Source organism: Xiphophorus hellerii, chromosome 23 (genome assembly GCF_003331165.1).
Source record: "Xiphophorus hellerii strain 12219 chromosome 23, Xiphophorus_hellerii-4.1, whole genome shotgun sequence".
Lineage (NCBI taxonomy): Eukaryota > Metazoa > Chordata > Actinopteri > Cyprinodontiformes > Poeciliidae > Xiphophorus > Xiphophorus hellerii.
Genome location: NC_045694.1, coordinates 8860974 through 8888406, shown reverse-complemented (window position 1 = coordinate 8888406; position 27433 = coordinate 8860974). Strand labels below are relative to the sequence as shown.

The following is a 27433-nucleotide window of genomic DNA, read 5'->3' as shown; positions in this document are numbered from 1 at the left end:
TTAGCCACCTGTATTTTGACACAGCTAGCTTATTTAGCCACCTTTTTTGTGGTAAATGATTTACTAATCATTTACCACATGATTAGTAAATTAGTTGACGATTATTTAAATAATCGATTCATAATTAATCATTTCACTCCTAACAGATTTGTTTTTTCATGTTGAATTCTGCAGGATATTTTGACACAGCTAGCTTATTTAGCCACCTGTATTTTGACACAGCTAGCTTATTTTAGCCACATGTATTTTGACACAGCTAGCTTATTTTAGCCACATGTATTTTGCCACAGCTAGCTTATTTTAGCCACATGTATTTTGCCACAGCTAGCTTATTTTAGCCACCTGTATCTTGCCACAGCTAGCTTATTTAGCCACCTGTAGTTTGACACAGCTAGCTTATTTAGCCACCTGTATTTTGTAACAGCTAGCGTATTTAGCCACCTGTATTTTGACACAGCTAGCTTATTTAGCCACCTGTATTTTGACACAGCTAGCTTATTTAGCCACCTGTATTTTGTAACAGCTAGCTTGTTTTAGCCACATGTATTTTGCAACAGCTAGCTCACAAAATTGTGTGCTGGTGTTAAAAGAACCAGTTCTAAGCTTAATTTAATTTTAAATGGTAAAAGAAGACACAAGACAGGCCTATTTCTTAAAATAAGATTTTTAATATTACTTATTATCATAAAGATATATTTACACACTTTACAGAAATAGAAAATAAAAACACAAAGCTACGCATGAAAGGAAAAAATAAAATAAGTACTCCAAGAGCTAAAGCTTATCTTTTATAAATTAGAAACCAAAAGTTCAAATATGTACACAGTATTCAACCATTTCTGATACACTTGTTTTATGTATTTATTCATGTCATTTATTTTTGCCCAGTTCAACATCAAAACAGAGACAGGGACTGTACATTTGGCCTGGTGAGTAATATGAGCACACACCATGAACAGAATATAAGTTTAAGGAGTAATACATTGTCTTTCAAACGGTATCTGCTTGAGATCTAGTAACACTGTTGTGATAAACCTACAGACTGCATTTCTCCTACGATTGTTCTGAATGTGACTGACTGCTCTCAGACACAGTGGATGGAGAATGTGTCGCCATCGAGGCAGGAGGGGCCTGTGCTATTCTGGGTGTAGGAAGTCTCATTTTGAGGCTTCGAGATAATGACTGATCATCGGCTTTCCTCATGGGACTTGGAATCTAGTTATCCTTTGGATTGCCCAGCCAGTGGAAAAAAAAGTCTCTATTTGTTGGATTAAATATCAGCCACTCGATCCTGCAGACTCCCACTTTGAAGGCCAACATGATACAGTTTGACGGGATAAAGGATTCAGAGGGGAAAATCATGGAATGTGTAGCGTCGGTAGCTCTGCTTCCATTTCTGCAGTCAGTGATGGATATAAAAACAATTTCAATACAAGAAGAATTAAAAAAGAAACAAAAAATATATTTTTTTGACTTTTTAGGGGCCGTAACTACCTCAGTGACTGAGCTGATGTTTAAAACCTGCTTTCTATTCATTTCTTATCTCCACCTGCGACACATATCTACATCTCATCCTTACACACTCCCTGCCAAATGCATTTGGACAAAAATAAACATAAACGGAACAGAATAAGGGTTTTTCTACCAGGAACACATGCTAACAAGTGCATAGAAAACATTACTCAGGCCTTGTGATGGTCACAGAGAGAGAGGGGAACATTGAGAGGATAGGAATAGTTTCTCTTGTGTAAGCCTAGCTGGAAAAGACCATTAAGGAAAATGGTTTTTGCTCCCCGAGCATAATGTATTGGTTTAGCCTTTCAGTTTTAGCCTGGACATGCTTGTCCTTCCATTAAACCTGATGTGCAGGGGAGGGCGGTGAGCTATGGTCTACGAGAAAAGAACGCCTGAAAGCTTTCACGTGTCCACGACATATTGTTCTGCAGACTACTTCTCTATTTTGTTACATCCACAAAAGGTACAGCTTGTCACACTGTATTCAAAAAAGTAAGCTTTGGACAACCAGCTAGACAAGAATCAGATGAAAGGAAATTGTCACAACACACTGGAAAACCATTCCATAGCGAGAGACTCTTGTTTTCAGGGTGTATTTTTTCCAGCAGCATAATGGAATTGCAAAAAGTGCAGCCTTGCAAACCCATACAGAGAAGTCTTTGAGCAAAGCCACGTCTATTTGTTGGGACTATTTGACGCCAGAAGCTTTGAATCTGTGGGATATTTGGCATTTGATGATGAGATTAAAAAGGGGCTTCCTTACATAAACATCGGTTTGCTCCGGTCTCTGCGAGGGCAGCATGGCTGGTGCAGATGGTGAGGATACATTCATGAAGAACAGTGCGGAGACAGACGTTGCTCGGCTCAGTAACAATAACTTCTGAGGCGGGGAGGGAGAGAAGAGGGATATTGACTCGAGCCCCTTTGCCTTCCCAACTCCTGCGGCTTTGAACCTTCGTCCCCAGCTCGTTTACTTCCTATATTCTTCCCTCCAAAAACACACGAGACCTCCTGAGCAAAGCCGTCACGAAATCTACATCTCTGTCTGTGAGGGTATAAAAAATGATGGCAGAACTGAAATTATTACACTTCACAGTGCCCTAGGATTTAATGCATTTTTAATCAAGGTGAGCTTGGCTGGGATACCACTGTGCTTTTAGATGCTCTCTTAATAAAAGCTTCTCATGCCGGGGCTGAGAAGATTCTGCGTTTTTATTTTTAATATTTGCATGAGACATGGCGAGAGGGAAAAAGTGCTGGAAATGTAATGCGCCTTTATAAAAGTGTCCACTCCCGTGTTGACATGCTGGGTTTTTGTAAAGTAATTTATCCTTTTAAAAATTGTTCCATCTTTATTGTGAAAGGTATGTCCTGTACAATTTTATCGCTAAAAACAAATAAATCCGTTTGGAGAGGGTGAGTGTGATTTGTTTTCAGCATTCACCGTATTTGAGTTCATATTTGGCAAACAATTTAAGGGAATCTGATTAACTTGAAATGAAGTGCAAGTTTCCTATTTTGGATGTTTCCAGTAGTTTCTCATTTAAATCGCTGAGCTGACCCCATTGTTTGCAGAGAGTTAACAAAATATCTTTGTACAACAGTTTCAGTCAAGAGAAGAGAAGATCATTACAACATCATCATCAGTAATTGGGCAAAATATGGGACAGCACTAGCTGTGTTTGCATTACTAATGTGTGCAAAATCTTGTTGATATTCTGCTGATTTTTTTTGCAATTTTGCAGTTGTATTGTTTCCATTTAAATAGATTACAGCATCTGGTTGGGTTTTCTGGCGCTGTTCTTCGGTGGTTCAGCTCCTATGTCACAGATAGAACTATTATGGTCAGTATGGATACATGTTCTTCGATGCTAACTAAGGCGTCCCCCAAGGCTCTATTCTAGGTCCCCTACTTGTTAATTTGTACATATTTGCTGCTTGGTGGAGTCATCAGGAACTGTGGAATCAGCCTCCACTGTTGTGCTGATGACACTCAGCTATTCATGTCGTTGAAGATTGAATAAAAAACACAATTAAAATCACACCTCATTAGTTTATTAATGCGGTAAGTCATTAAAAAACTTGCCGCAACTTCATCTTCCAACTACTTCCTGGTTTTTGCTTTGTCATTTCTGCCAGTAGTAACTTTTGATACAGTGTATAGCTGCTCTGTTGATTATTTTTATAATTAATAATTGGATAGCAAAAGATGCTTAATATATATCTATTTTTTACAGAATTTGAACCAGGTGAAACAAATTCCCACCTTAGGAGTTTTGGGCAGAACCTATTTACAGACAAATGTATTTTTTTTAATCTTTAATGGAAAATGTCAATATTTTTTGTAGTTTTGGATTAATTTCTGCTTTTATTTTCACGTTTTATTGAGTCTGTAAAACGAAGTTAATTGATTAGTAAATTAATTGATGATTATTCAAATAATTGATTCATGATTAATCATTTCACTCCTAACAGATTTGTTTTTTCATGTTGAATTCTGCAGGATATTTATCACAGTAAAGGTGGAAAACCAGGCAGTGCAACAGAGTTGTGCACACCCACTGTAGATTAATTAGATTATGTTCTTGAAACTGATTTGACTAACTAAATTAGAGTTCTGCATGTCCAACACGCAACAAGGATTATCAAGTTCCCAATATGCGATATGATTACAGCCTGAATCAGCAGGGGGACTGAAGTTAAAATGATGTGCTTCCAGTCTGAGCCAATTTAACAATGAGCTCTGACTAAATGTGGACATCTACGAAAGATTAAGTTTAGGATTTAATGGGCATGACGATCAAATCCGCCACCACCTGTGCAGCGGACGGGCTGATTAGAAAGGCAACTGCATCCAACATAACGCAGGGAGCTCAAGAAAAGACGTGAATAACTCTCCAATAACATAGTGATTAAACTAGAGGATACATACAGGGAGAGTAAAGATACAGTATATGAAAATACGCTCATATGAGTTTGTATGTTTGTCTTGAGTAAATGCACATAACAGCCTGCTAAAGTACAAGCCTCTATCACAGCACCCTGAGAAAAAAGGAAATAAAACTAAAACAGAAAAAAATAGAAATGTATTCCAGTAAAATGGAAAGGCATAGCTTTTTCTGTTCGTATGCTGAATATTAAACTAGAGCACTAGTGGTAGGCTGATCGCGGCGGCGGATTAACAAAGAGCTGAAGTTAAAATGAACAAAACAAAGAGAAAGCATAAACGTGTCAGTGTATCGAGACTTCAAACAAGAGGTAATGCGTTTCTCTCTGACTTTTTCGTTCCTCCGTTCCTGGCAGCATTGTGGAGAAGGTTGTTATTTGGCACTTCCTTAAGGGGCGAGGCGGCCCGTGGGTCGGAGCGGGCCGCCAGCGCCGGGTAACAGTCGTGAAGAGCAGCTGCTTGGGGGCAGCGGTGTGGCGAGAAGGCTGGGGGTCGGGGGTCAGGGTAGGGGTAAGAGGACTCCTTCAAGGTGGGACAGTAACCTTGAGCCTGAAAGCCGCTCCGTTCCCCCCGAGGTGTTAATGAACTCAGAAACACCCAAACAGCTTCGGAATGAGCGAGGGAACGTGAAGTTGTCCTAATGGCATGTGCTCTTGTTTTAGTTTACGTTGCATGTGGACAAACTGACATTAAAAGATACAAAGCACCATTAATAATCGTAATTAAGTGATGATTATTACTCCTTTCAACGCTAAACCTTCAGCTCCAGAGAATCACAACGAAAATTAGGTTACTTCCTCTGCACGATCAGACCCGCTCATCTGCTCGTTTAAGTAGCTACACAGCGATGAAATCAGCGACTGATGGGACTTTGGATCTGAGACATGCGAAAACCACGTCCTGGAGGAGTGACAGAAGCTTTAAGACTCTTTTGACGGGGCTCCCTCTCCACCACATGTCATGCAAAGAGTGTGAGACACTCGGAAAGATTGCTATGATTGGCCTCTATTAAGCAAATTGAAAAAAGACAGAGATATATCAGTAAGGAGGGAGTAAGATAAAGAGACAGAGAAATAGAGTCTGGTAGCTCAGGCTCAATACCTCCCACCCCCTTTTCAACGCCCCCCTATTCCTCCTGGAGCCGAGGGTGAGCGGCTTGTCCTGATTTTTAGGTGGACAGAGTTGCTTGGAGAACCAGCAGGTGCTATGGACATCACTCTTCAGGCTGGGCAAGCGCAGGCCCTTCTTTGCAAGGCCCCCCAAGGCGAAGGAAGAGCATAGAAATCAGAACCTGGGGGAGGGCGCTCAAGGCAGTGCCTGCAACACAGAGAAACAAAAAGAGGCGGGAAAATACATCAGAAACGTTTGTTTTAACAACTTTCACTGGTGACCCATTGAACGGGTTAGGATAGGTGTATGGGAGATAAAAAAAAAAACATATTTTTTCACAAAATGATTCTTGAATAATGAGATTTTAGCAGATTTGACTTACATTTTCTTGACTAACTTTTTGAAAAAGATGTAATCAAGTTCAAGTTTATTTATACAGCACATTCCAGCAGCAAGGCAGTTAAAAATCACAAAGTAATAAAGAAAACACTCATTTAATAAGCACTACGTTTTCATGAGTGCCATCACCAAAATCATATAAATAAAATATGGTGGTCAGTGTTTCATTTATTATGGTTCAAAAGCAAATTTTAACAGGTGGGTTTATAGTCTAGATTTAACTCTGTGTTTCAGCTACTGCGTTGTACTGTTTACTTTTACTTTGATAATTTTATTATGAAATATCGCTACTCTTACTTGAGTAAATTTCTGGACATCCTACCCACTGTGAGTAACTTTAGTGGCTGCAAACAAATGCACATTTATTCACTCATACAAAAGTAAAGCCTTTAGCACAAGCAACAAGAACGCAGAAAGTGGTTACTACCATCAACAAAACTCTTTTCCAGCAGCATACAGTGGTTAAACCAGCTGACCAAACGTTCTGGAGCTCAGCTTGGGTTGCTAGGTGATGAGCGGAGCTCCATTGGGGTTGCTAGGTAACAGGCTGGGCTTCCTGATTTGAAATGTTACATTCTGGAGGTTTCCGAAACGGGTTATAGACACAGAAAAACATGAACTTGTTTATGTTTTCATTTTAACCAGAACCTCCATATTTTTATTGACTGTTCCTGGAATCTCCTGTTTCTGTAGTTTCTACCGCAGAGACGTGCATCTGCCGTTGTTACTGGACCAGTGTTGTTGAATGTAATGAAAGCTTATCTACTCTCCTGTTAGTTGTTTACTTCAGGGTGGATCTCTGGTTATTATTATCAAAGTGACAACAGATAACGGAGAATACAGCTACCAGACTACATAAGATAATTTGCTCTGTGTATGTCCAATTCAATATCCTCTCTGATAAGTCTGAATATCTGTGGGTTTCTGCCAAAGCTTCGTCCGTGTTAGTTCTGACATTATCTTGCACATCTAGAAGACTACCTTAGACATGTCCCGACCCGATTTCACAGTCTTTGATTGGAAATTGCAGCGGGAGTAAGAAAAACAATTGCATATCATGCTGTGAAACACAAGCCAGCCATTATAATAGACTCTGGATGGAGGATCATAACCACAAAACAAAAATCTTTTATGTTCTGTTGTATTTTATGTCCTCCTCTCCTTTGTATGATTCTTTCGCTGATAACAGCCTTTTGTTCTTTCAATTCAACATTTTCTGTTGACATGCAATGCTACATAAATGAATCTATAGCATATCTCAACCCAGCCATGTTGTCATTTGTTGCTCTTTGTGCTTTAAGATCTGTGATGTAGGCTTACTACATCATAAAGTGAGTGTTTGGAAGGAGACACAGACCTGCTCCCTTTGTTTTGATGGGAAACTCCTTGAAAGAGTCACTTATAGAGTTTTCTCACACTAGAGGCCACTGGAGGTTTCCACAAATCGCCTCTGGCTTTAAGTCTTTAATATCCTGTTGTCTCATATACTATCACTGGCATGTCTTAAGAGCCAAAAGTTGTTTTAATCCAACTCTACTTGGATGCTTAGAGAGGCTGACCCGGGTCGCAGTATTTCTTCTCAGAGCTGCTCACATCTGGAAAGTGTAACGGTGAAAAATCTGACATTGCCTCAGGTGTCATAGAGAATAAAAGATGAGCTGTCTTTGAATCCAAAATGGGGTGATGCTGCTAAATAGCACAAGGGTGAAGGATGGACAACCTCAGGGGAATCATTGTTTTTTTTTATCTTCGTGTAAACACTGTTGTAATTATGTTTAGGTCAGTGACGGCTCAACTCTGTCTCTTTCCGCTGAAGTCTTGCTTTGATCAAACGAAATGCATCTACGGCAGATCCCAGGGGCGGTTCTTTTCCCACCGTCGGCTCAAATCGAAGACGAGAAGAGGGAAAGCATGAGGAAGAACAGAGCCTTTCAAGCTGATGTTGCAGAAAGGGAGACAAATTGATGCTAGCTGTCTGGCCTGGTGAAGACTTTATATTCTCAGTTTGCAGCTTCTACAAGCCAAAGGGACATTTTATGCCATCAGTCCATCTAAATTAAACGTATTTGGACCAATAAATGTTACATGACAATTATTATTGTTAAGTATCACTAGTGGGCTCACGTCCACTAATGTGCTAATTGCAGAGCTAATTTTTTGTTTAGTGGTTTGGTAGGGCTAAACCGCTAAACGAAAGCAGCTAAACCGTTTAGTAGGTTTCCAAAACCTACTAAACCGTTTAGTAGGTTTCCAAAACCTACTAAACGGGTTCATTAATTAACAATAACAATATCATTAATTATTGATTATATTTTTGTTTTAAATATCTTAAGTACTGCTAAACTGGTGGCTAACATTTCCTCTTATCGACATCTGTCACGCTATTGTTTATTATATAGAAGAAGTATAAATTGTTCTATATTGTTTTATTTATGGAAAACGGTGTAGAACCAAAAGCACAAACAAAAAAATAGGTATAAGAAATATCACTGGTACTTTTAGTGTTATTTTATTGTGAAAAATTCAATGTAACTGAAATTTTTCTGTTAAAACGACTAAAATCTGCATTTTGAAATATGTTTTTATTTTAAAACATTTGCTAGATCACTATAATTTCTAGCTAAAATGAATAAGAAGTCATTGTGGAAGGTCTAAAAGCTGTGAACTAGGACAAAACTAGGCCTTTTTTGCACAAATTTGGACCAACAATATGTTTTATTTATAAAGTTATGTATGTAAAGTTATAAAATACCCCAAAAAGTAAGTTTTGTGCAATTGTGAAAAGATTTGTTTATTGGTGCACCATCTGATTCCAACACAAAGCGGAAATCAGCTTCCTCATGAGTCAGGTGAGCTGCAAACCAAAAGTATGAGGAGCCGAGTCAGTGGAGTCAACAACAACAAAACTCTCCGGTGTATTGTGGTTTAAGTGCTGTTTGCAGAGACAGCATTGTGACTCACTGAGCCGTTCAGTTTTAGAGCTTCGCAGCTTTCTGAAGCTCCCGTTTATTATGTGCTCAGCATTCTGGCACCGAGTCGAACTCCAAACACTCAGCGCTCTGAAAGGATTCTCACTTCTCATTGGCAGAGGCAGCCCTTCAAGTGCTACTACCCTGCTTTTGCCTTCATTGTTTTCATCTTTGTTACGAGTCCCTGGAGTCTCGTCTTTAAAGCCAGAGTGATTTCAAAAGCTTCTTAAAAAACTACGGTAACAATTGATTATTCATAATTTGTTATAGATTGTAAAACAGCTCTGGGCGCTTTGCTTTGATCCTGTTTTTTCAAACTGATTAACAGCCTTTGGGTTGCAGACTCCTCTCACTAGTGTAATTTATGCAGGACCTCTGCAGGTCAGTGTTGAGTGGTCGGCACCTCCTGCTGGGATATTATGTCTCGTCAGGTTTGCCTGTCTAGTATTGTCTGAAAGAGACGTGTGGACATGCTGCTGTTGGTTTTCAGTGACATTAGAGGTCTGAACCTAAGATTCTGCGGATTTGTAGTCAAGTATTTTAGTTTCACAGTGAAGCTTCAGACAATCCTAATTTATTTATGTTAATTATTAAACAATAAAGAAGTGAAAAGTTGACAGACAAGTTTCAATACGAGGGAGATTTCACACAAAACTTACTTTTAGTTGACATCAAGTTAAAATTTATTTCCAAGAACCTGGATACATATCTCTTCAAAATTATTATATTTGGAGAAAATGCTTTTATTTACTTAATCAGATCTAGAGTAAAGATTTATCCCTGCCAAACGGCCCTGGAGGTAAGATTTACAAGAATAACTGAGATTTAAATAAGCTGCAGTTGTTCTGGGCAGATGTTCAAGCTGGTAGGTTTGGTCCAGCAGCCTGAAGTCTGGATCCAACAATAACATCCCACAGAAGAAGTTTGATCTTAGTTTTCATCAAATGCATCAGACCTGATTCTGCCGACTGAGTGTTTCAGGCACTTTAAGTCACATTGTTTTCACAGTTTCCTGCTGTAAGTTGTTTTCTGGCCAATGTAGTCAGCACTTATGTTTTAATATTTCTGGAAGTGTTTCTTTTGACATCCTCTGGAGAAATATCTGAGTCAGACTCTACAGAAGATGGGTCTTCTGGGTAAACACAGCAGCGGCAGGCATATTGTTTTTTTAAAAGACTCCACTAGAGGGTAAAAAATGTCATTTTCTTCTACGATACTCTATTTTATTTACTTTTTATTGGTGGCGAAAGTTTGGGCTGGGCGATGTATTGAATCTATTTGATTGTATCATAAGCTTTTCTATTTACGATGATTAAAATGTTTATCGTAACTATCAAGCAGCGGTGAAAACTCAAAAATTATACTAAAGGAAGAGCAACAATACTTTAACTTATTTTTATTCAAGTAAAAGTCAAAAGTGGCCATCAAGTAAGAGTAAAAAGGTATTTGGTAAAACTGCTTCTCAAATCCTGATATTAAATGATATAAATCATTTAATATTCAAAAATTACATCATTAGCTGCATCAAAATATAAAGTTAAGAGGAAATGTAGGTATTTTAAAGACAAAAAATAAAAATAATTAATAAAAACAATTAAATTACAACATAGCAAAATCAGACAAAAGCAACATTTTTCCAAATCAGTTTCATTCAGTATGAAACTGATTCACTGTGTCTGGAGAACCTCTGGTTTAAACAAGCTTGTTCTTAATTCAGTGACGTTACTCACAGTTGGTAGAATATTTACCCAAGTAAGAGTAGTGATTACAATTAGCTCAAGTAATTTTAATGAATAAAATTACTTGGCTAATTTTATTCATTAAAATTATTCAAGTAAAAGTAAAATGCATAGTGTAGTAAAAATACTCCTAAATGTGCATTATTTCAAAAATGTTGCAGTTGAGTATAAATTGTCATTCAAATAATTTAGCTTTTTACATCTAATTAACTCCAAATGTTTATGCAACACAAACTCTAACATCTGTGTGCAAGTGGTGGTTACAATAAGTACAGTTACATTTATTCTAATTTTGAATTTAAATTCAATAAACATGATTGGTCTGTTAGTACACCAGTGTCATTGTACATAATACATTGTTTAAAATAACATTGGAGGTTATTTAAAAATATGGTAAAATATATTATAATCTAGTAGGACTGAACTGCATTTCATATCAGTTGATATCAATAATTATTGATTATTATTATTATTTTTTTTAATATCTGAAATGCTGCCATACTGGTGGTGTGACCTTTCCTGTTGTTTCTCTTCGCCGTTGTTTTTTATTTTCAAGCCGTTATGAGGCACAGTCGTGGAATATTCAGCCGCTTCTGTGCTAGTTATTCAGCAGCTCGTTGCTAGGTAACCAAAGAATGAATGAGTTGCTAGGTTACCAAAGAGTGAGTTAGTTAGTTGATTCCACCAGCGTTGCTTAGCTAGCAGTGAGAGGTTGAGTCTAAAGCGTTTCCTCTGCATACATCTCCCAGAATGCTGTGCGGTTCTGGATTGGAGCTCAGTGAATATTCTATCAAACGTATTATTTATTTATATTGATCATGTCTCTATCGCAACATACAGTATATTGCTATTGACTATTGTCCAGTCCTCTGATATAGTAATAAAAAATCCAGTATTTAATATTTTGGTCATATTGCCCAGCCGTAGGAGACACTGACCTTGCTCTAGAACGGCATTGGCCCCTTGTGGGAAAGACGGGGCCGTGGGCGTCTTCTCTTGGCTGGTCTGTGGGTCTGACCGCCTCTCACTGGGTTCTGCTGGGCCATTTTTCTCACTGTAGCTGCCTCTTCCAGCCCTCTGCCATGCTCCGTGGAGGCCATGGGACCTGGAGGACACACACACCAAGGAATCAATCAGACAACCAAAAAAGGTAGAGTTACCCAACTTTTTGACAGCGAGGGTATTAGTGGGAACATTGGTGCTTGAAGCAAGACCCTAAAAGGGATCATACTGCTAATGGATGAGGACACAAGAGACAAGAATGAATGGGTGTGTGTCAGAGTGTGTGTGGGCCCCTTGGAGCCCACCCATCAGCACTGCAGGCGCATCAGGTCAGTGCAGCAGATACCAAGGCGAGAAACCTAAACCCCTCATGTTTCATGTCACCATCACTCTGCCTGGAGTTTACAAAATCCTCGACACACCAAACCCAGCAAAGGAGCTTCCCATGCTCAGAGATGAGCGTAATCGCGCTGAGACAGTGTGGATTTCCCTCGTTTACACGTCTTCAGAGTGGACCCAGATGTTCTCGGTCGTCTCTCAATAAGTGAGGCCTGATCTCCTTAAGCTCTTTCTTTCCCCTGGGTTTGGTCCACCCAACATGCCGCCACACTCCCCTTCTGTTTGTTCAGCTCATTTTCTGGCATTTATGTGTGATCTTTTATGCTACATCCATTTTATAAGTTGAGTGACATTTGAGCCAAGGCAGCGGAGGAGTTCATTTCATTTTCACTTCATTTCTTTAACTCTCACCTTTAGAAAAACATTGAATATTATGTGCAAAGTGATGAATATGTGTCTTCAGCAGTTGAGCTACAGTGTTTTCACGTTTTGACTCCTACAAGTTGAGATTTTATGTGATGACCTAACGCAAAGGAGTGAATAATTGTGGAATTAACATGTTTTCAAAAAATTTAAACACCTTAAAATCTGGAAAGTGTGGCAGGCAATTCTATTAAACTCTCTCACTTTTAGCTTTTGGAGTTTCTCTTCAAGCTTTCGACGTCATTTGTCACAAAACTAGCTAAAGTTTAGTCAGGTTGAAATGAGATCATCTATGAGCAATAACAAATCTTGGTGACACTATTTGAAGGGCCGTGCATAAGCCTGACGTTACACCTGTCATAAACATGAAGGAGTCTTTGTGAATGTTTATGAGCATTGTCATTTGGTAAATAATGACACTCTTAATGCAAAGCTGACCATTTTAATGGACTTTTTAAATGCAACTTTGCTTTAAAAGTATTATTATTTACCAAATAATGCAAAATTTTCACTTTTAATGGAGCTTTAATGTAACTTTTAATGCAAATCTGCATTAAAAATGTCATTATGTACCAAATTACACTTCATGACAACAGTCATAAACATTTATAAAGACTCTTTCATGTTTATGAAAGTGTCATGTCTTCAAATACAGTGTTACCATCAACTGGTTTTGGGTCTGGACTTTGACTGGGCCATTTCCTCACAAACTTATGTTTTGATAGGGTCACTGACACCTGAACTGGAGAAGGAAACTTCTTTTTTCTTAAATTTCTTCTTTTATTTTGAGACAATCTTCCCTCAGTGCCTTTACTTCCTGCATCTCCAGTCACAAAGCTGATTGACATTATTCACATGAGGTCATGACATTCCTCCCCTCGGAGCGGCGGGCGCCATTTTTAGAATTCCCCAGGGAACGACCGTCTTTGGCTCTACAGCGGCCTGAGTGAGGACAAAGCTTAAGACAAGTCTGCCGGTCAACTGCGAGACTCTAAAAGGTGAAAAGTTTGCTGAGGAGCTTAGAAAAGCCAAAATGATGCTAGGTTTGCACTTTCCTTAAGACTTTTCTCATGACTTGGTGTGAGTTGAGGCAGTTTTGGTAATAAATACTCTTAAAAGAACAATTCATCTCTTTTTTTTAACTAGTTCATTTAAACAAAAAAACTTTCTTTAAGAGCAGAATTCAAAAACATTTTTCTGGAGTTTTTATTAATTAATATCATCCAGTTGTGGCTTCATGAAGATTTTTATTCAACTCAAGCACTTCAAGTCTCAGTGTTTAAATAATAATGATTGAATCAGACAGCCAGAATATTTTCAGCTTATATCCCTGAAATGCCAGACATCTTAAGTTGCATTTCCACACTAATCTTCTTCCGTGACCAAATTACTCAGCTATAGCCAACAGTGGGCTAATTAATTTGCAGCATATTTCCACATCTAAAGCATATCTTTGACCCTTGGAGCAGTAATCTGTGCATTATCCCCTTGTTATTGTTCCACAGATGCAGTGAAACGGACGTTCACACATCCTGGAGGAATTCAGCGCATTTCTTTCAGGTCCTGGAGCCTGAATGGTAAAAAGGAGAAGCTGGGAGTATCACTGGGGGTTGTGTTTCTCCTGATGTGCCCATAAAAACGCCTCTTCATTCAGATGCAGAGCACACAGACACACAAGAATGAAGAAAACAAACTAGTTTATTTAGAAATTTTACCTGTAGAAAGTAACTACTTTCATGTGCAAAGATGAAACTGAACATTTCCTTAAGGATTTAAAATTTAAAGTATGCAAGGATTGAAATTAGTCCAAATGTTGAATTAGTCAAAAGTATACATACAGGCCTGAATAAATGCATTCATCCCATTAATATTTGGTTAAACAAACCCTTACAAGTTGCAGAGAAGCTGTGTTTTGGACAAGTTTCTGGTAAAAATCATGCTGGATATTTGACCTCTCACCTTTAAAAGGTTAGTTACATTGTTTTTTTAAATAGTTCATATATTTACTTACGGCTGAGGCTGTCATTCTAAAAAGTTAATGTTTGCTTTATCCATTTAAGCCCCAGTTTGACATCATTTTCCAGCTATAACACAAAATTCTGTTCATGATAGTTGAACATTTTGGACGTAGTTTTCATTCTTCCAGTGACAGCAAAACAAACCCCCAGCATGAAGCTACCACCGCCGTGCTTGGTAGCTGGTAAAGTGTCCGTAGGTTAAAAAGCTTTATCCTTTATATTAACATTGTGACCAAATCAATAAATATTTGTCTCATCTGACCAAAACACTGCTTCTGCGAGAGCTTCAAGTTGGAGTTAAACTGTAGGTGTCTGTTTTAGAGGGATTCTTGTTATTCTTGAATGTGTTACTTTGTGTTGGAGCTGAAGAATAAATGTCCCTCTGACATAGTTCGTGCAGATAGTCAGCCCTCTTGATAAAAGCGAAAACTTCAGTTTTTAAGAAAATAGCCGCTTATCAATTAATCGTTAGTCGATTGATAAGATCAATCAGCTTTAGATTATCTCATTAACTGATAACGGTTACCGCCAACCCATTTAATTTCCTTGTGAAAAGCATTAAAATGAAAAACTTTGGACGTAACGAGTTTCAGACGGGGCTGCAGACATCGCTGGACCATTCAGGAAAGCAATTTGGTCGAAAACACACCCGATACCCTGCTGCACATTACCGGTGTTTAGGTTACCCTCCACTCTAAAGACAGCAACACGTACACACCGCAGTGCGAGTTTGTAGAAGTAATTGCGCCGCGGCTCACACAAACTCGCCTGTTTTTCCTCTCCGGGTGGCTCAGCCTGTCACAGTCCGGCTCCATAATGAGACAATTTAGATGTCTCCTGTCATTGCAAGCTGTCAGCCGAAGCTCCTCACCGGGGATTCAGGGGGAGCATCCCGCGATCCTCCTGACAAATCTCAGCCTGTCCTATCTGGCCACGCAGGGAAAAGTGTAATGAAAGCTTCTAAAAATAAGCCAGCCTCGGCGATAACACCAGTGGTATAGATTAACTCTCTGTGGGGAAAGGATATCAGAGTTGTTGACGGGTAGTTTTTTATCTCGACTCCTCTATAGTGGAGGAGATATAGATCGAACATGGAGGCATGGATGGAAATGTTTTATAAATCTGTAAGCTACAGTAAGGATCTATATTCTCCTGAAATGTATACATGGATAATGTTTTTGTAATGCTAGCCAAGCTACTAAAGACCGTTTAAAATGTTACAAAACAATTAAAATGATTAGTGAAGCCTTGCTCTGTCACACAGCACCATATTGTATTTTTGGTATCGATCTTCTGATACAAAGTAAATACAGGGATTAGTAATTATCACCAATACTGATTGATGTGATCAAACTTCTCAGGATTAGACGTTTGACTTTCCTCAGGATTCTGACTTTTGTTTTACTCATAATTATCAGTTTTGTCTCGTCTCAGAATTGACTTTTGTTTTCTTTAGTTTGACCTTTCAGATTTTTTTATTCTATAGAATTTGGACTTTTTACCCTCAAAATTCAGAACCGGTAATTGTTTTTCTCAAAATTTTGATGTTTTCTTTTCTCAGAATATCGACTTTTTAAAATTTTTTATTTTTATTTTTTACAGAATTCTGGCTTTTTGTCTCACTATTGACTTTGTTCAACAGAACTTTGACTTTTCCTCAGAAATTTTTTTTTTCTTTCTTTTTTGGTTGAAATTATGACTTTTTCTGTCAGAATTATGAGAAAGAAAGTAAAAATTTCTTGAGTTCCTCTAATCCTCTTCTGACTTTAAGGTGTTTTTGTCGTTATTCCTTTGAGTTATTTTGACCAATACAGACTTTGGACAAACTTTAAGGATCAACAAAATACTTTTATAACACATTAACATGACAAATAGTGACAATAGTGAACCAAACCAAATTAGTTAACATTTTTCCAAAAATAAAGTATAAAATATTATCATTTACAGTAAATTTAAAAAAAAACTGCTTTGAGTTGAGAAACTACAATACAACAAAGTAAAATATCACTTTGCTGAAGGAAAAATCTCATTTATCTCTGTCCAAAGTCTCGATAAACATCTCCACAATCTGAAATAAGATCCAGTCTCTGTCCTATCGTGTCTGATCTTTCCCCATGAGAGATCTCCATGTTTGTGTTGCTTTGGTCAAACAGCAAAGCGGCTGCTGGATAACACGTGTCCCATCACAGTCAGCATCTCTCCACCATCTCTGGTGACCTTCAAGCCCCCACTTGCCCCCTTTCCATCAGAACTCAGCACATCTTCCCTTGCTTGGTAATTCTCTCATTAAAGTTTAATAAAAGGGGAATTTCAGGAATGCTTTGTTATCGCTGCCACTGCTACTATCATTACCTCCGCTGCTTTGAAAATAAGAAGAGTAGGCGTGTGCATGTGTGGAGAGGTAAAAACGATTAGTTGATAATGTCAGAAACTGGCTGTTCCTCATGCTAATGATGAATGGCCGCTTCCCGATTCCTCGTCCTAGTTTTGCCAACTCCTGAGGTGAAATATGTTATGATGTCTTCTTTAAATGGCCGCCTCTCCGTCTTGTTGTGGCCTTGTAAAAATAGAAATGCAGGCTCCATCACTGGAGCCTAGAGAGACATACATCCTCTGCTTGTCCGTCCAGGCGTTTGGTTCATCGCCAAGTTGCCCTGATGGCTACCGAGAGCAAAATATATATCACAGCTGTGTGTCGATATGGAAACGCAGCGCCTCCAACGAGCAGGAGACGCTTATTGATAGTTGCAAACCTGATTTATAAGAATTGGCTGCCAAAACCGCCGCCGCTGCCGTGATAAATGTGCGTAAATGGAGCGGCAGGGTAATGGGTTTTCTAACAGATTAAACCGTGCTCGTCTGGAAGTCAAACTACAGCAACAAACGCTCACATTCATCAGAAAACATCAAGTGTCAAACATGCAGAGTTTGAAGAATGACCAACACAGATTTCACCCCCGCTTGGTTTAATTTTCTTCGTCGGTGCAAATTGATTTGTTGCTCTGAGTTTGTTCTTCTCTTGTTGCTCATCTCTCATCAAACTCATCAAGAATCTGCGGCGTGCAATCTCATAGTTCACTTTCATGGTCGGCGGAGCTTTTCAAATCTAATCTCTCCTCTGTGGGTTATTTTCACAGTTGTTATATCTCTTATCTGACACCTCTTCGTTCTGCTTCTGGCTGCATTTTGTATGGATGTTCACTGAGCTCTAAGACCCCCACAAGAATAGAAATATATTGTTTTGTTTTTATTTAAATGGCATAAAAAAACAACTGAAAACCAAAATGGATGAATACACTTCACAAACACAAAATCTTACCAACCAATTTGGTGTATTTTGTTTAAAGTCAATAATTTCTTAATGTTGATGAAAAAGTTCTGGTTCTGGTTGGAACTAGCACTTTTTCATCAACATTAAGAAATTATTGACTTTAAACAAGCTCCTATATGTTTCTGTAAAATTACTTGTAAGTTAGTTTTCTTATTTTAAGAGCAATAAGCTATTTGCACTAGTAACTAGACAATAAATATTTAGTTTTTGCAGTGTAGTTGCAGAAATATACATTGAATTGGCCATTTTTTTTTTTTTTTTACCCCTCCAGGGGGTCTTTTGTGGGCTCTAGTGTCCCTTATATGACAGTAGGCTGTCAGGAAACGGGGAAGGAGACGGGGGAAGACATGCGGCAAATGTTGTCAGGTCTCGAACCCGCGACGGCCGCGTCGAGGACTCAAGGCCTCCAAATATGGGTCGCGCTAACCACTACGCCACCACGGCACACCCGAATTGGCCATTTTTAACCCAGTATTAGCTCAACACTTACAACAAACTAAGTTCAGTGAATTAGTTTTCTGGTGCAGGTAACATACTGACTGCTTAAAAAACGCCACAGAATCAAACTTCAAATCTCCTTTAATTATGCACCTAAAAAGCCCTTTTGGTTTTAAGTAAAAATGCCTTTGGAATTTCCCCAACAGTCTATGATGTTTTCTTTATATAATAAGGACAATAAACTTGTTAAATGTTTATTGTTGGATATGTGAAACGAGGCAAATTACAGCTCTGTCACATTGTTTTCTTACCAGATCTTTGTAGTTTTTTTTTAATTAAAGGAATATTCCTGAGTTTCTGTCAAAGGTTTATAAGCAGGTCATTTCAAGTTAGAGTCTGATAACAGTCAAAAGCTTTTATTCATTTGTACACCACCTTTCTTTACTATCAAGTTGTTATTCTGACAGGAAATACTTTGTGGCCTCAGTTTTCAGTACGTTTCCCACAGGAACATAATTAAAGGTGGACCGCTTCATGCGTCTATTACCCGAGTAAATAATTACTGCCTTCTGTTGAATAAAAAAACCCCCAAATAATAAACTAAGACAACGATTCATGAAGTCATACTAGCCAAAAACACCATGATTTTTCTGCACCATGAGTTTGTTGTTTAATGATAGCAGAAAGCTGCTTTTGTCTTAGCTGTTAGCTTCACTGTTATGGACCAACTTATCAAGATTTTTGCAAAATGAAGAGCGCCATCTAGACGTTATAAACTTTTAATAAAACTTCTTTATGAAAAAGAATATTTTTTTTCTCCTTAACCGTCAAAATACCAATATTAAAGGTGACTTATCATGCTTCCTTGAACAGGTCAGGATAGGTCTGTGGGCGATAAAAAACATTTTTATTATATTTTATTCCACAAAATCATTCTTAGATGATGAGATTTTAGTCAGCCTGATTTCAGAATGACTTCTTTTAAGGCATCTTGTCTTTAAATCTAAATAAGCTGGTCACGCCCCCAATACAAAGTTCACACTTGCACGTGAAAGTGGCTGCAAACAAATGCGCAATTATCCAACTCTGCATGTTTGAAAAGCAGAAGTGGAGCCTCCTACACAACCTACAAAATGCGGAAAGTTGTTTCTGAACTTCAGGACAACAAAACACTTGACTATTCCAGCAGCCATTGTACAACACACACAACGCTAAAACCAGCTGACCAAACATGCTGGAACACCAATTTGGTTGTTAGGTAACGGCGCAATCCCGCGTCAATTATGACTCAGCATTGTGGAGGTTTTTGAAACGGCAAATTTTCCAGACACCAAAAAAACATGAACCTAATGTTAAAAAAGAGGCAGTTTTTTTGTAGCGTCTGAGACCCACATGGAATTACAAAAATGTGCAGATTGCCTTTAAAAATCCATATATTCTTGTTGCACAGAATTATATAAAATCAGTAGTAATACAGTAATAATCTAGAGTTAACCGTTTCTGCATGGAAGAGCTGATAGTGTGGATGTGAACTCGTCAGTGGAAGAGAGGAAGAGTTAGTTCCCTGGTGAGTGTAGCTATGGTGTTTTGCCATGACGTTGGAGATGCAGGCTCGCTGTCATGTGCCTTCCTCCTTCATTCACTAAAAGGAGAGGAGTAGCTTCAGCTAATGCACTACTTTAGCACAGCATTACCTCAGACATACTAACCCACACATCCAGACAGAATCGTGTTAAGAGTGGAGATGTTCATGCTGCATAAGCACATTAAGGGATCAGGGCTATTAAGCCAAGGATGAAGTGTGTAAAATGTGCCAGAAACAGAGCCAAACATTCTTTTAACATAGCATAAGCCCCATTAGTGCTGCAGCATCACACAGTGGATTTGTTTGGTGCCTGACGGCCTCCCCACACATTCATCCTGCACATATGGACGGGTTTGTGCCAAGGAAGCTGTGCTTTGTTGTTCATTTCTGTTTTGATCTATAAAAGTTGTAATTGATATCTTTATTTGATTTGTTTATGCCAATATAGTATATTCTTGTTGTAACTTATTTTAATGTTCTCACTGGTTCATTATTTCAGCTCATAGTGGAGCTGAAAAATGAGGATTAATCATGATTAATCAGATTAATCACAATGAATTGAAATAATCGTCATCTAATTTAGTAATCGATTAATTAACTTCTTTTCTTGTTTTGAATCAAATTATTTATTTTCACCTTTTAACGTATTTCTAATATTGTATAAAAGAGGCTTAAATGAAAAATCTACAGGATGTGCCAAAATAATCAACATGATAATCAATTAATCATCAAAATAATCAATTAATTGCCTGAATAAATGATTAATCACCAGAACAATAGAGAGAATATTTGATTGACGGAATAATCATCAGAATAATCCTCAGACTAGAGATAATTGGTTGTCAGGATAATCGATTAACCGTCAGAATAATCTGTAGGATAATCGATTAATTGTCAGAATAATTGATACATTAACTGTCAGAATAAATTATAATATAATTGATAGCTAAATTAATCGTTAGCTGCAGCCATAGCAATGCCGCATATTGCTCTCCCACCAGCCAGTCTGGGCCTCGGTAGAAACTGGTACCGATCGCTTGCTGACTTTCAGGCCTGGTTGCCATGGCAGCCGTTGTGAATGGTGCTCAGTTTGGAGCAAAGAGTCTGACAGTGTCAGCTGATATCGACCAGGTTCTCAGTTTGCAGTTTTTCCTCTGCACACAGTCAGAACGTGCGATCGGCCGTCTGTGCTCGGTGACGTCTTCGGGCTCCTCTGCGGGCCACTTCACTCTGCGTCTGAGTGCTCCTGCAGGCACGACGAGGGGATGGGGGCTATTTTGGTCACAAGCACTTTTCTTTTTATTCCTGCTGCGGACTGTTTGATATGCATCATTGTTGTTGCGTGATAATGCTAGGCCTGTGGTTGAGCTGAAGGCTGGCTTTGTCTACACCAAAATCCGTCGAGGAAACCAAAATGCATGAAAAGTTACTCCCATTACTGAAAGCTTTTGAGCTGAACCCCTTCCAAACCCGGCTCTGGAAGTTACCCCCCGCACTCTCTGAAGGTTCAAAACTAATTAAAAACAAACCGGGCGGCCCTGAGGCTTCTGACTTTCCACAGATGTCCTTCTGAGTCTGTGAAGTTCAGTGCTGTACGGCCCTGAATTAGAGACTGTATGAAATGATGAGGTGTGAGACAGCATGCTCCGCCATGATCAGAGCTCTGTGAGTTCAAAGGGCCTGCCTGCAGCAGTTAATGAAGCCTGCGACTCCCCTCACCACTTGACTGCCTCTTGGTTTATTCACAATCTCACTCCAGCTCAAGAGGTGAATTTGTGGCTACAAGGTTACTGTGGGTTGCTACCTACTGAAAATGACCAGAAAAAGAAAACCATATATCCATCTGAGTGGGAAACCACAACGTTTTCACTTTTACTTTTTTATCATAAGACGTGTTGAGAAGTCTTACATTTTCACAAGATCTACTTTTTGACTTTAAATGTGTAACGATTATATTAGTAACCCATTATTCTATCAATTACTCTGATGAGTAATCAAAGTAGTAGTTGATTAATTGATTAATCATATAAAAAGTCATCACACTTTGCAGCTTTATGCAATATTAGAAATTCATTAAAATATGAAAATAAACTAATAATTCAACTCCAGATAAGAAAATAAACATTCTATTGCCTAAATGCAACAACAGAGCAGTCCTTCGGTGAACGCTTGATCATTTGTAGCAAAGGATGAACCTTCAACCAAAAAATACTTCTAACATCAACTTGTGAAAATTTTAGCCTTTTTCTGCCTGACTTGATGTCAACACACAAGTATAAGGCTAATCTGTTAGCTATTTTCTGATCAATTAATCACCAGAACAAAAGAGAGAATAATCAATTAACCGACAGAATAATCGATTAATCAACAGAGTAATTGATTAATTGCCAGAAAATTGATAGAATAAGGGTTCATTCATTAGAATTTCTATTTTTTTTAGATTAACTGATTAATAACTGGACAGCAAAAGGTGATTTATAGGAGATTTTTATTATTACAGAATTTGAACCAAGCTAAAAACTAAAGCTAAAAGTTTTTAAGCTAAAACTTTGCCACTTGTTGTTATTTGGTCTTAGAGACACCCATCCCATACAAATGTTTCCCAATAAGCTCCATTTTAAACAGTTTTTTAAGTTGGTGTAGATTTTTTAAAACTCATTATTTAATCCGTATGTGTCAAACTCAAGGCCCAGGGGCCAAATCTGGCCCACTGTAGCTTTTTATGTGGCCCTTTAGATTCCAAATTACGCCAATAAGTCCTTCCAGTTTTTCACAATCTGCAAAATTCTCACAAAATCAACAAATCTCCACATTTTCTTTCTGATTTTACTCCAGATTTTCTCAAAGTTGGCCAAAGTCTTGGAGGAAGAGCTGTTTATTGACATTTTAACAGTTTGATTGGTTTATCAATACATCCTGGCACAACCGGGCCCTTTAAGAACATTCAGATTTTTGATACGGCCCAGAGTGAAAATGAGTTTTCACCCCTGATTTAATCCAATACATAAACCTTCTTTACTCACTAATAAACAAAAACTATTTTTGGTTTCTCTAATACATTATTTTGTTTTATTTTCTTATCATCTTAAACTATAACCCCTCTCTGTGTCACATAACATTTTTTGCATATTGTGTGAAATATACGCATATATCGTTATTTTTTCAGAATTTAGGATACTTTATAGAACAGGTTAAAGTCTTGTACAATTTTTCGGCTGGAATATGGTCAACAATCAGAGACACAAACACAAAACGCCTCCTTAGGGAGGTTTTTCCTCCCAACTTTCCACTGGATCATCGGCGGCTATAGGAGCAGGGGAGATGCTGGGTCTGCTGTTTCCGATAACAGCGTCACCCGTACGATGCAGGCGGTAGGTAACGATACCAACCGCTGCCCTGATCTCCAGAGACCGCAACGTCAAGGGCAAAGGGATCCTCCAACCATCCGTTTCCATGGACACACATCAGCAGTGCAAACCAGGCCCCTCCCTCACCTGCGTCGCCCCTGCTGTGAATCTGCATGTCTTCCTCCATTAGACATGTAGCAGAAAGAGAGAAACTGAAAGCCACAGCAGAGCAGGTTTCACTGCAGCTTTTAAAAATGTGAGGCAGACGGTTTCATCTGAAGAAAATACGGAACATTTAAAGGAAAAAGTTCCTGCATTGAGTCAGTTTCTATGTTTCTTAACCGAACTTAGTTATCAAAGAGAAACTCATGAAGCAGATATTAACCTCAGGAAGAGGCATGTAATCTACAGCGAGGCCTGTCGCAATAATCAATACATAAAACAAACAATTTATCAAATTAATCACTTGATAAATTTAAGTGACCTCAATCATTTCCATTTGCGTGATTTATTGTTTTTCTCTTTCTACTGAAAACTGGATGGTAAAAGTTTTCATTCTGGTGTTTTAGCCTTTTGTAAAAGATAATTTTGCTTTGCACAGACTTAATTAATTCATTTGTTGTTTTTGTTTTGTTTATTTATTTTGCACATTTAAAATGTCTTCCAGGTCCAGTGTTGAATATTAATCAGAATTTAAAGTTTATTGATCTTTGACAATGTTTTCTTGTGTTATTACACCATTATCATTATATTGTTTGAAAATGGTCTCAAAACAACAATATTATTGTTTATCGCAATAACTTCTGGGACAATTTATCGTCCAGCTAAATTAGTTATCTATATTAGTTAATTATATTTAGGTATCACTTTATTGTTGTTTTGTCTTTGCTTGTTACAACTAAGCTTGTTGCAATAATAAATTAATCACATGATAAATTAAAATGAGATCAATAATTTCCATTTTATTTTATTTTATTAATATTTTCAGTTTTTTTAGTTTTTATTTCCATTTTATTGTTCTTGGTGTTTGGATATTCAATATATCTTCTAGTTCCCATGTTAAGTATTCTTTACAAAATTACAGTTTATTGGTCTTTCAAACAGGGAACTTGCATTTTTATGCCATTATCAATATATTGAAATAGTGTCAAAACAACAATATTATAGTTTATTGCAATGATTACGACAAAATTTGCTGCCATGACAGGTCTGGTTACAACGCACTGATTTAAAGTTTTTCTCAGACATCGGTGAAACTGTAACATTAAATTATGACATGGCCTCTCCATATGTTGAGAAGCTTTACAGAAGCTGATTTACCAGACAAAACTATTAGTAAAGAAGCTAATTTAACAGAAATAATGCTACAAAATGAGAAAACAAAATGTTATTCGATGCTTGGATATAGAGAAAATGATAAAAAGGCACTGCAAAGTGAACATTTTCCTTACATTTCTAGTGTTTTATTAAGGATATTTTTTTGTCCTTGTACTTTTTAAACAGATTTACAGGATTTTACCTTTTTGTAATGACACACTTGTTTTGCATTACTGTGTTTTCCTTTAACGTGCTGCACACATAAAAACGTGTGCAGCACGTTTTCTGGGTCAATCCAGCGCAATGAAACACGATAACCAAATTCGTCACACATATTTACTGAGGAAATACATTTTTGAAGACTTTCACTGACTGGTTGAGCTGCAGGTGAGCTGAAGTTCAGATTTTTTTTTTATTGGACCGCTTTGCCCAGAGGGAGAGGATAAACTGTTTTCCTGATCCGGAGGCATGTTTATGAATTCCTTATATTGTTTAGCTCTTCTATTTTTACAAACATCTGTTTGTGTTCAGGGGCCTGAGTGAGACAGAGGGACCCAGCGTGGGGCCCCATCCTGATCCCGGAAGCAGCATGTGGGGAGAGCCATGCTATTATTTAGAGGCTGATGGTTGGATTGACCAGCGTCTGAAAGTGTGAAATAATCTCCAAAGGGAAATAACTTTTGTGATCAAAGGCAGAGCGATTTGGATGAATAATGTATGATTTCATCAATGGATGATTTCTGTTGTTACTGAAGGGACCCAGGAGTGAGGAAGATGAGGAAGACTGTGGCAGAGGAACATAAGAGCAGAGGTACTGGCGTTTTTTAAAACCAGATGATGAGCATCAACATGTTCGGTTATTCTCTGAAGAAACCAGTAGGGAGGAGAAATTTACACTGCAAAAACACTAAATCTTACCAAGTAATTGTTGATCCAGTAATTTTTAACAAACTATATAAGCTTGTTTTTGGTCAATTAATTTCTTATTTATTAAAAAAATACTTAGTCCACTGGCAGATTATTTCATTTATTAGAAAATATTCTTCCCATAAGTAAAATAATCTACCCCTGGAAGCAGTGGTGGGCCGTCAGGGCCTGCAAGGCCTTCTCTGCTGGCCTAAAAATATCAGAATCACAGACTGATGTTAATTATATTTTGTCCATGAATACGTATTAAATAAATCCAAATGGTCTGTCCGCTTCCTCTCATTGCTAGCCCCCTGGTTGCGCTGCTTCCAGACGTGTATTTTCATATTTAAGCATTTAGCCAATCAGATTTCAGCCACTATTTGTTGCCAGGGTCAAATAAATCTGCCTGGAGGCCTTCACAATCAGTTCCTGCGGGCCCTGTAGCATAAAATAAATGTCCATCAAACTGTTGCTTCAACCAATCAGATTTTGAGTTGGCGACACCAAGGCCCTCTAGTAGGCGTAACGTCAGCGTATTCACACGCTCTGATTGGATAGTCAAAGAGTGTACTAGCGAGAGCTAGCAAACTGCATCTGTAGCGAGCATGCGCAAGCAAAGATATTGTTGTGTTGATTTAATAGCTGGTTTGTCAACCCACAATGGGTGAAGGAGGAGAAGAAATGGATTTGGTTGGAGATTTACTGTCAAAGCTATTTTCAAGACGGACTTTTCAAGAAAAGCTGGACATTGTTAAGCAAGGTCGGGCAACTCCGGAGCTAGCGAGCCTGTCACAACCGGGAAAAGGATTTGTCCGCCACTTTCAGTCTACTAACGAGCGGTACTCCTGGCTCACAGGCTCCGAGGAACGCTGCACATTATACTGCTGGGAGTGCTTGTTATTTGCCACTGATCGACGTGGTGTTTGGAGCCACATTGGGTTTGTAAATTTGAGTTGCCTAACCAAGGCAGCAACGAGGCATCAAAGCACCGCCGGACACTTACAAGCAACGGCGCTTTCCAAACCTGTTGGGGGAACCAGAGTGGATCTACAGCTGAGCGAGCAGGGAGACGGAGCTCCGCAACGAAAAGGTGAAGAAAAATAGGGAAATCTTAAAAAGACTGATAGATGGTCATTTCTTTGGGCAAGCAGGAACTTTCATTTCGGGGGCACGATGGTTTCTGTTGAAGGGACAATCTCAGCCCTTAAGCGAATTAAAACTTGTGCAGAAATACGACAGGGCAGCATTAGCTCCGACTGGCGATAGAAAAGGAACTGCATGGACCTGAAACACGGATAATCTGCACAACAGAGTAATTGAAATCTTCTTGAGGAAAGAAAGGAGGATGGATTTTGTGTACAAATAATCAGGATTTTAGGTGAGTAAAATGTTGCTATATTCCTAAATAATGTTGCAATTTTATCAGGTTATTTTTGATACTTTTTTTTATGTGTGAAGTTTTATAGCCATAAAATAGTTTTTGAGGGTTGGGTTGATTCAGACGGAGCACTACTGAAGGCCTAGGTGTGAAATGCACGGCCGCCACTGCCTGGAAGTTGTATTTTGTCCTCCATATTAAGGAATGATTGACTTAAAACAAGCTTATATATTTTGCTAAAAAGTTACTTGTAACTGTGGCTCGTCTTAATTCAACTGTACTAAGTTATTTGCACTAGAGACCAAAAGTACTTGATAATATTTTGTGGGTTTTTTTTTCAGTGAGCCCGTAATTATAAAGTGGAGTTCAAATAATAAGTACTTTTATCCCCCCTTTTTTATATACAAGTAAAAATCTGAGTGATTCACTTTTATGCAAACTGAGTCAAAACTTTGCGGAATGAACTTTTATTCCAGCTGAAAGTCTTTTGTGCAGCTTTGGACAGATAGAGACTGAAAATGTTAGGCAAAACTGCTCAAGCTAGGTTTGAAACATCAGATTAATCGTGATGAATCAATTATTGAAATGATGGTAATGATGATATTTTAGCAATCGATTAATCGTTAACTGGAGTACATAGACTCAAAAAGGCAATTTGTTGAAAGAA

The 27433-nt window shown here is 38.2% G+C and overlaps 1 protein-coding gene and 1 long non-coding RNA gene across 2 annotated transcripts in view; one reads left to right on the top strand and one right to left on the bottom strand.

Annotated features, from left to right (window-relative positions):
- Positions 1-652: 652 nt before the first annotated feature.
- Positions 653-27433, bottom strand: part of apln (apelin) — a 37685-nt gene continuing 10904 nt past the window's right edge. The window contains exons 2-3 of the mRNA XM_032554924.1: positions 11618-11784; positions 653-5779 (exon numbers count right to left, since the gene is read on the bottom strand). Coding sequence (XP_032410815.1) covers positions 11624-11784 — 161 coding nt within the window. The 3' untranslated portion in view covers positions 653-5779; positions 11618-11623. The remainder of the gene's footprint in view (positions 5780-11617; positions 11785-27433) is intronic.
- Positions 6707-25743, top strand: LOC116714384 (uncharacterized). The gene is made up of 3 exons (XR_004338049.1): positions 6707-6718; positions 6749-6750; positions 25555-25743. It is a non-coding gene; the product is annotated as an uncharacterized LOC116714384 (long non-coding RNA).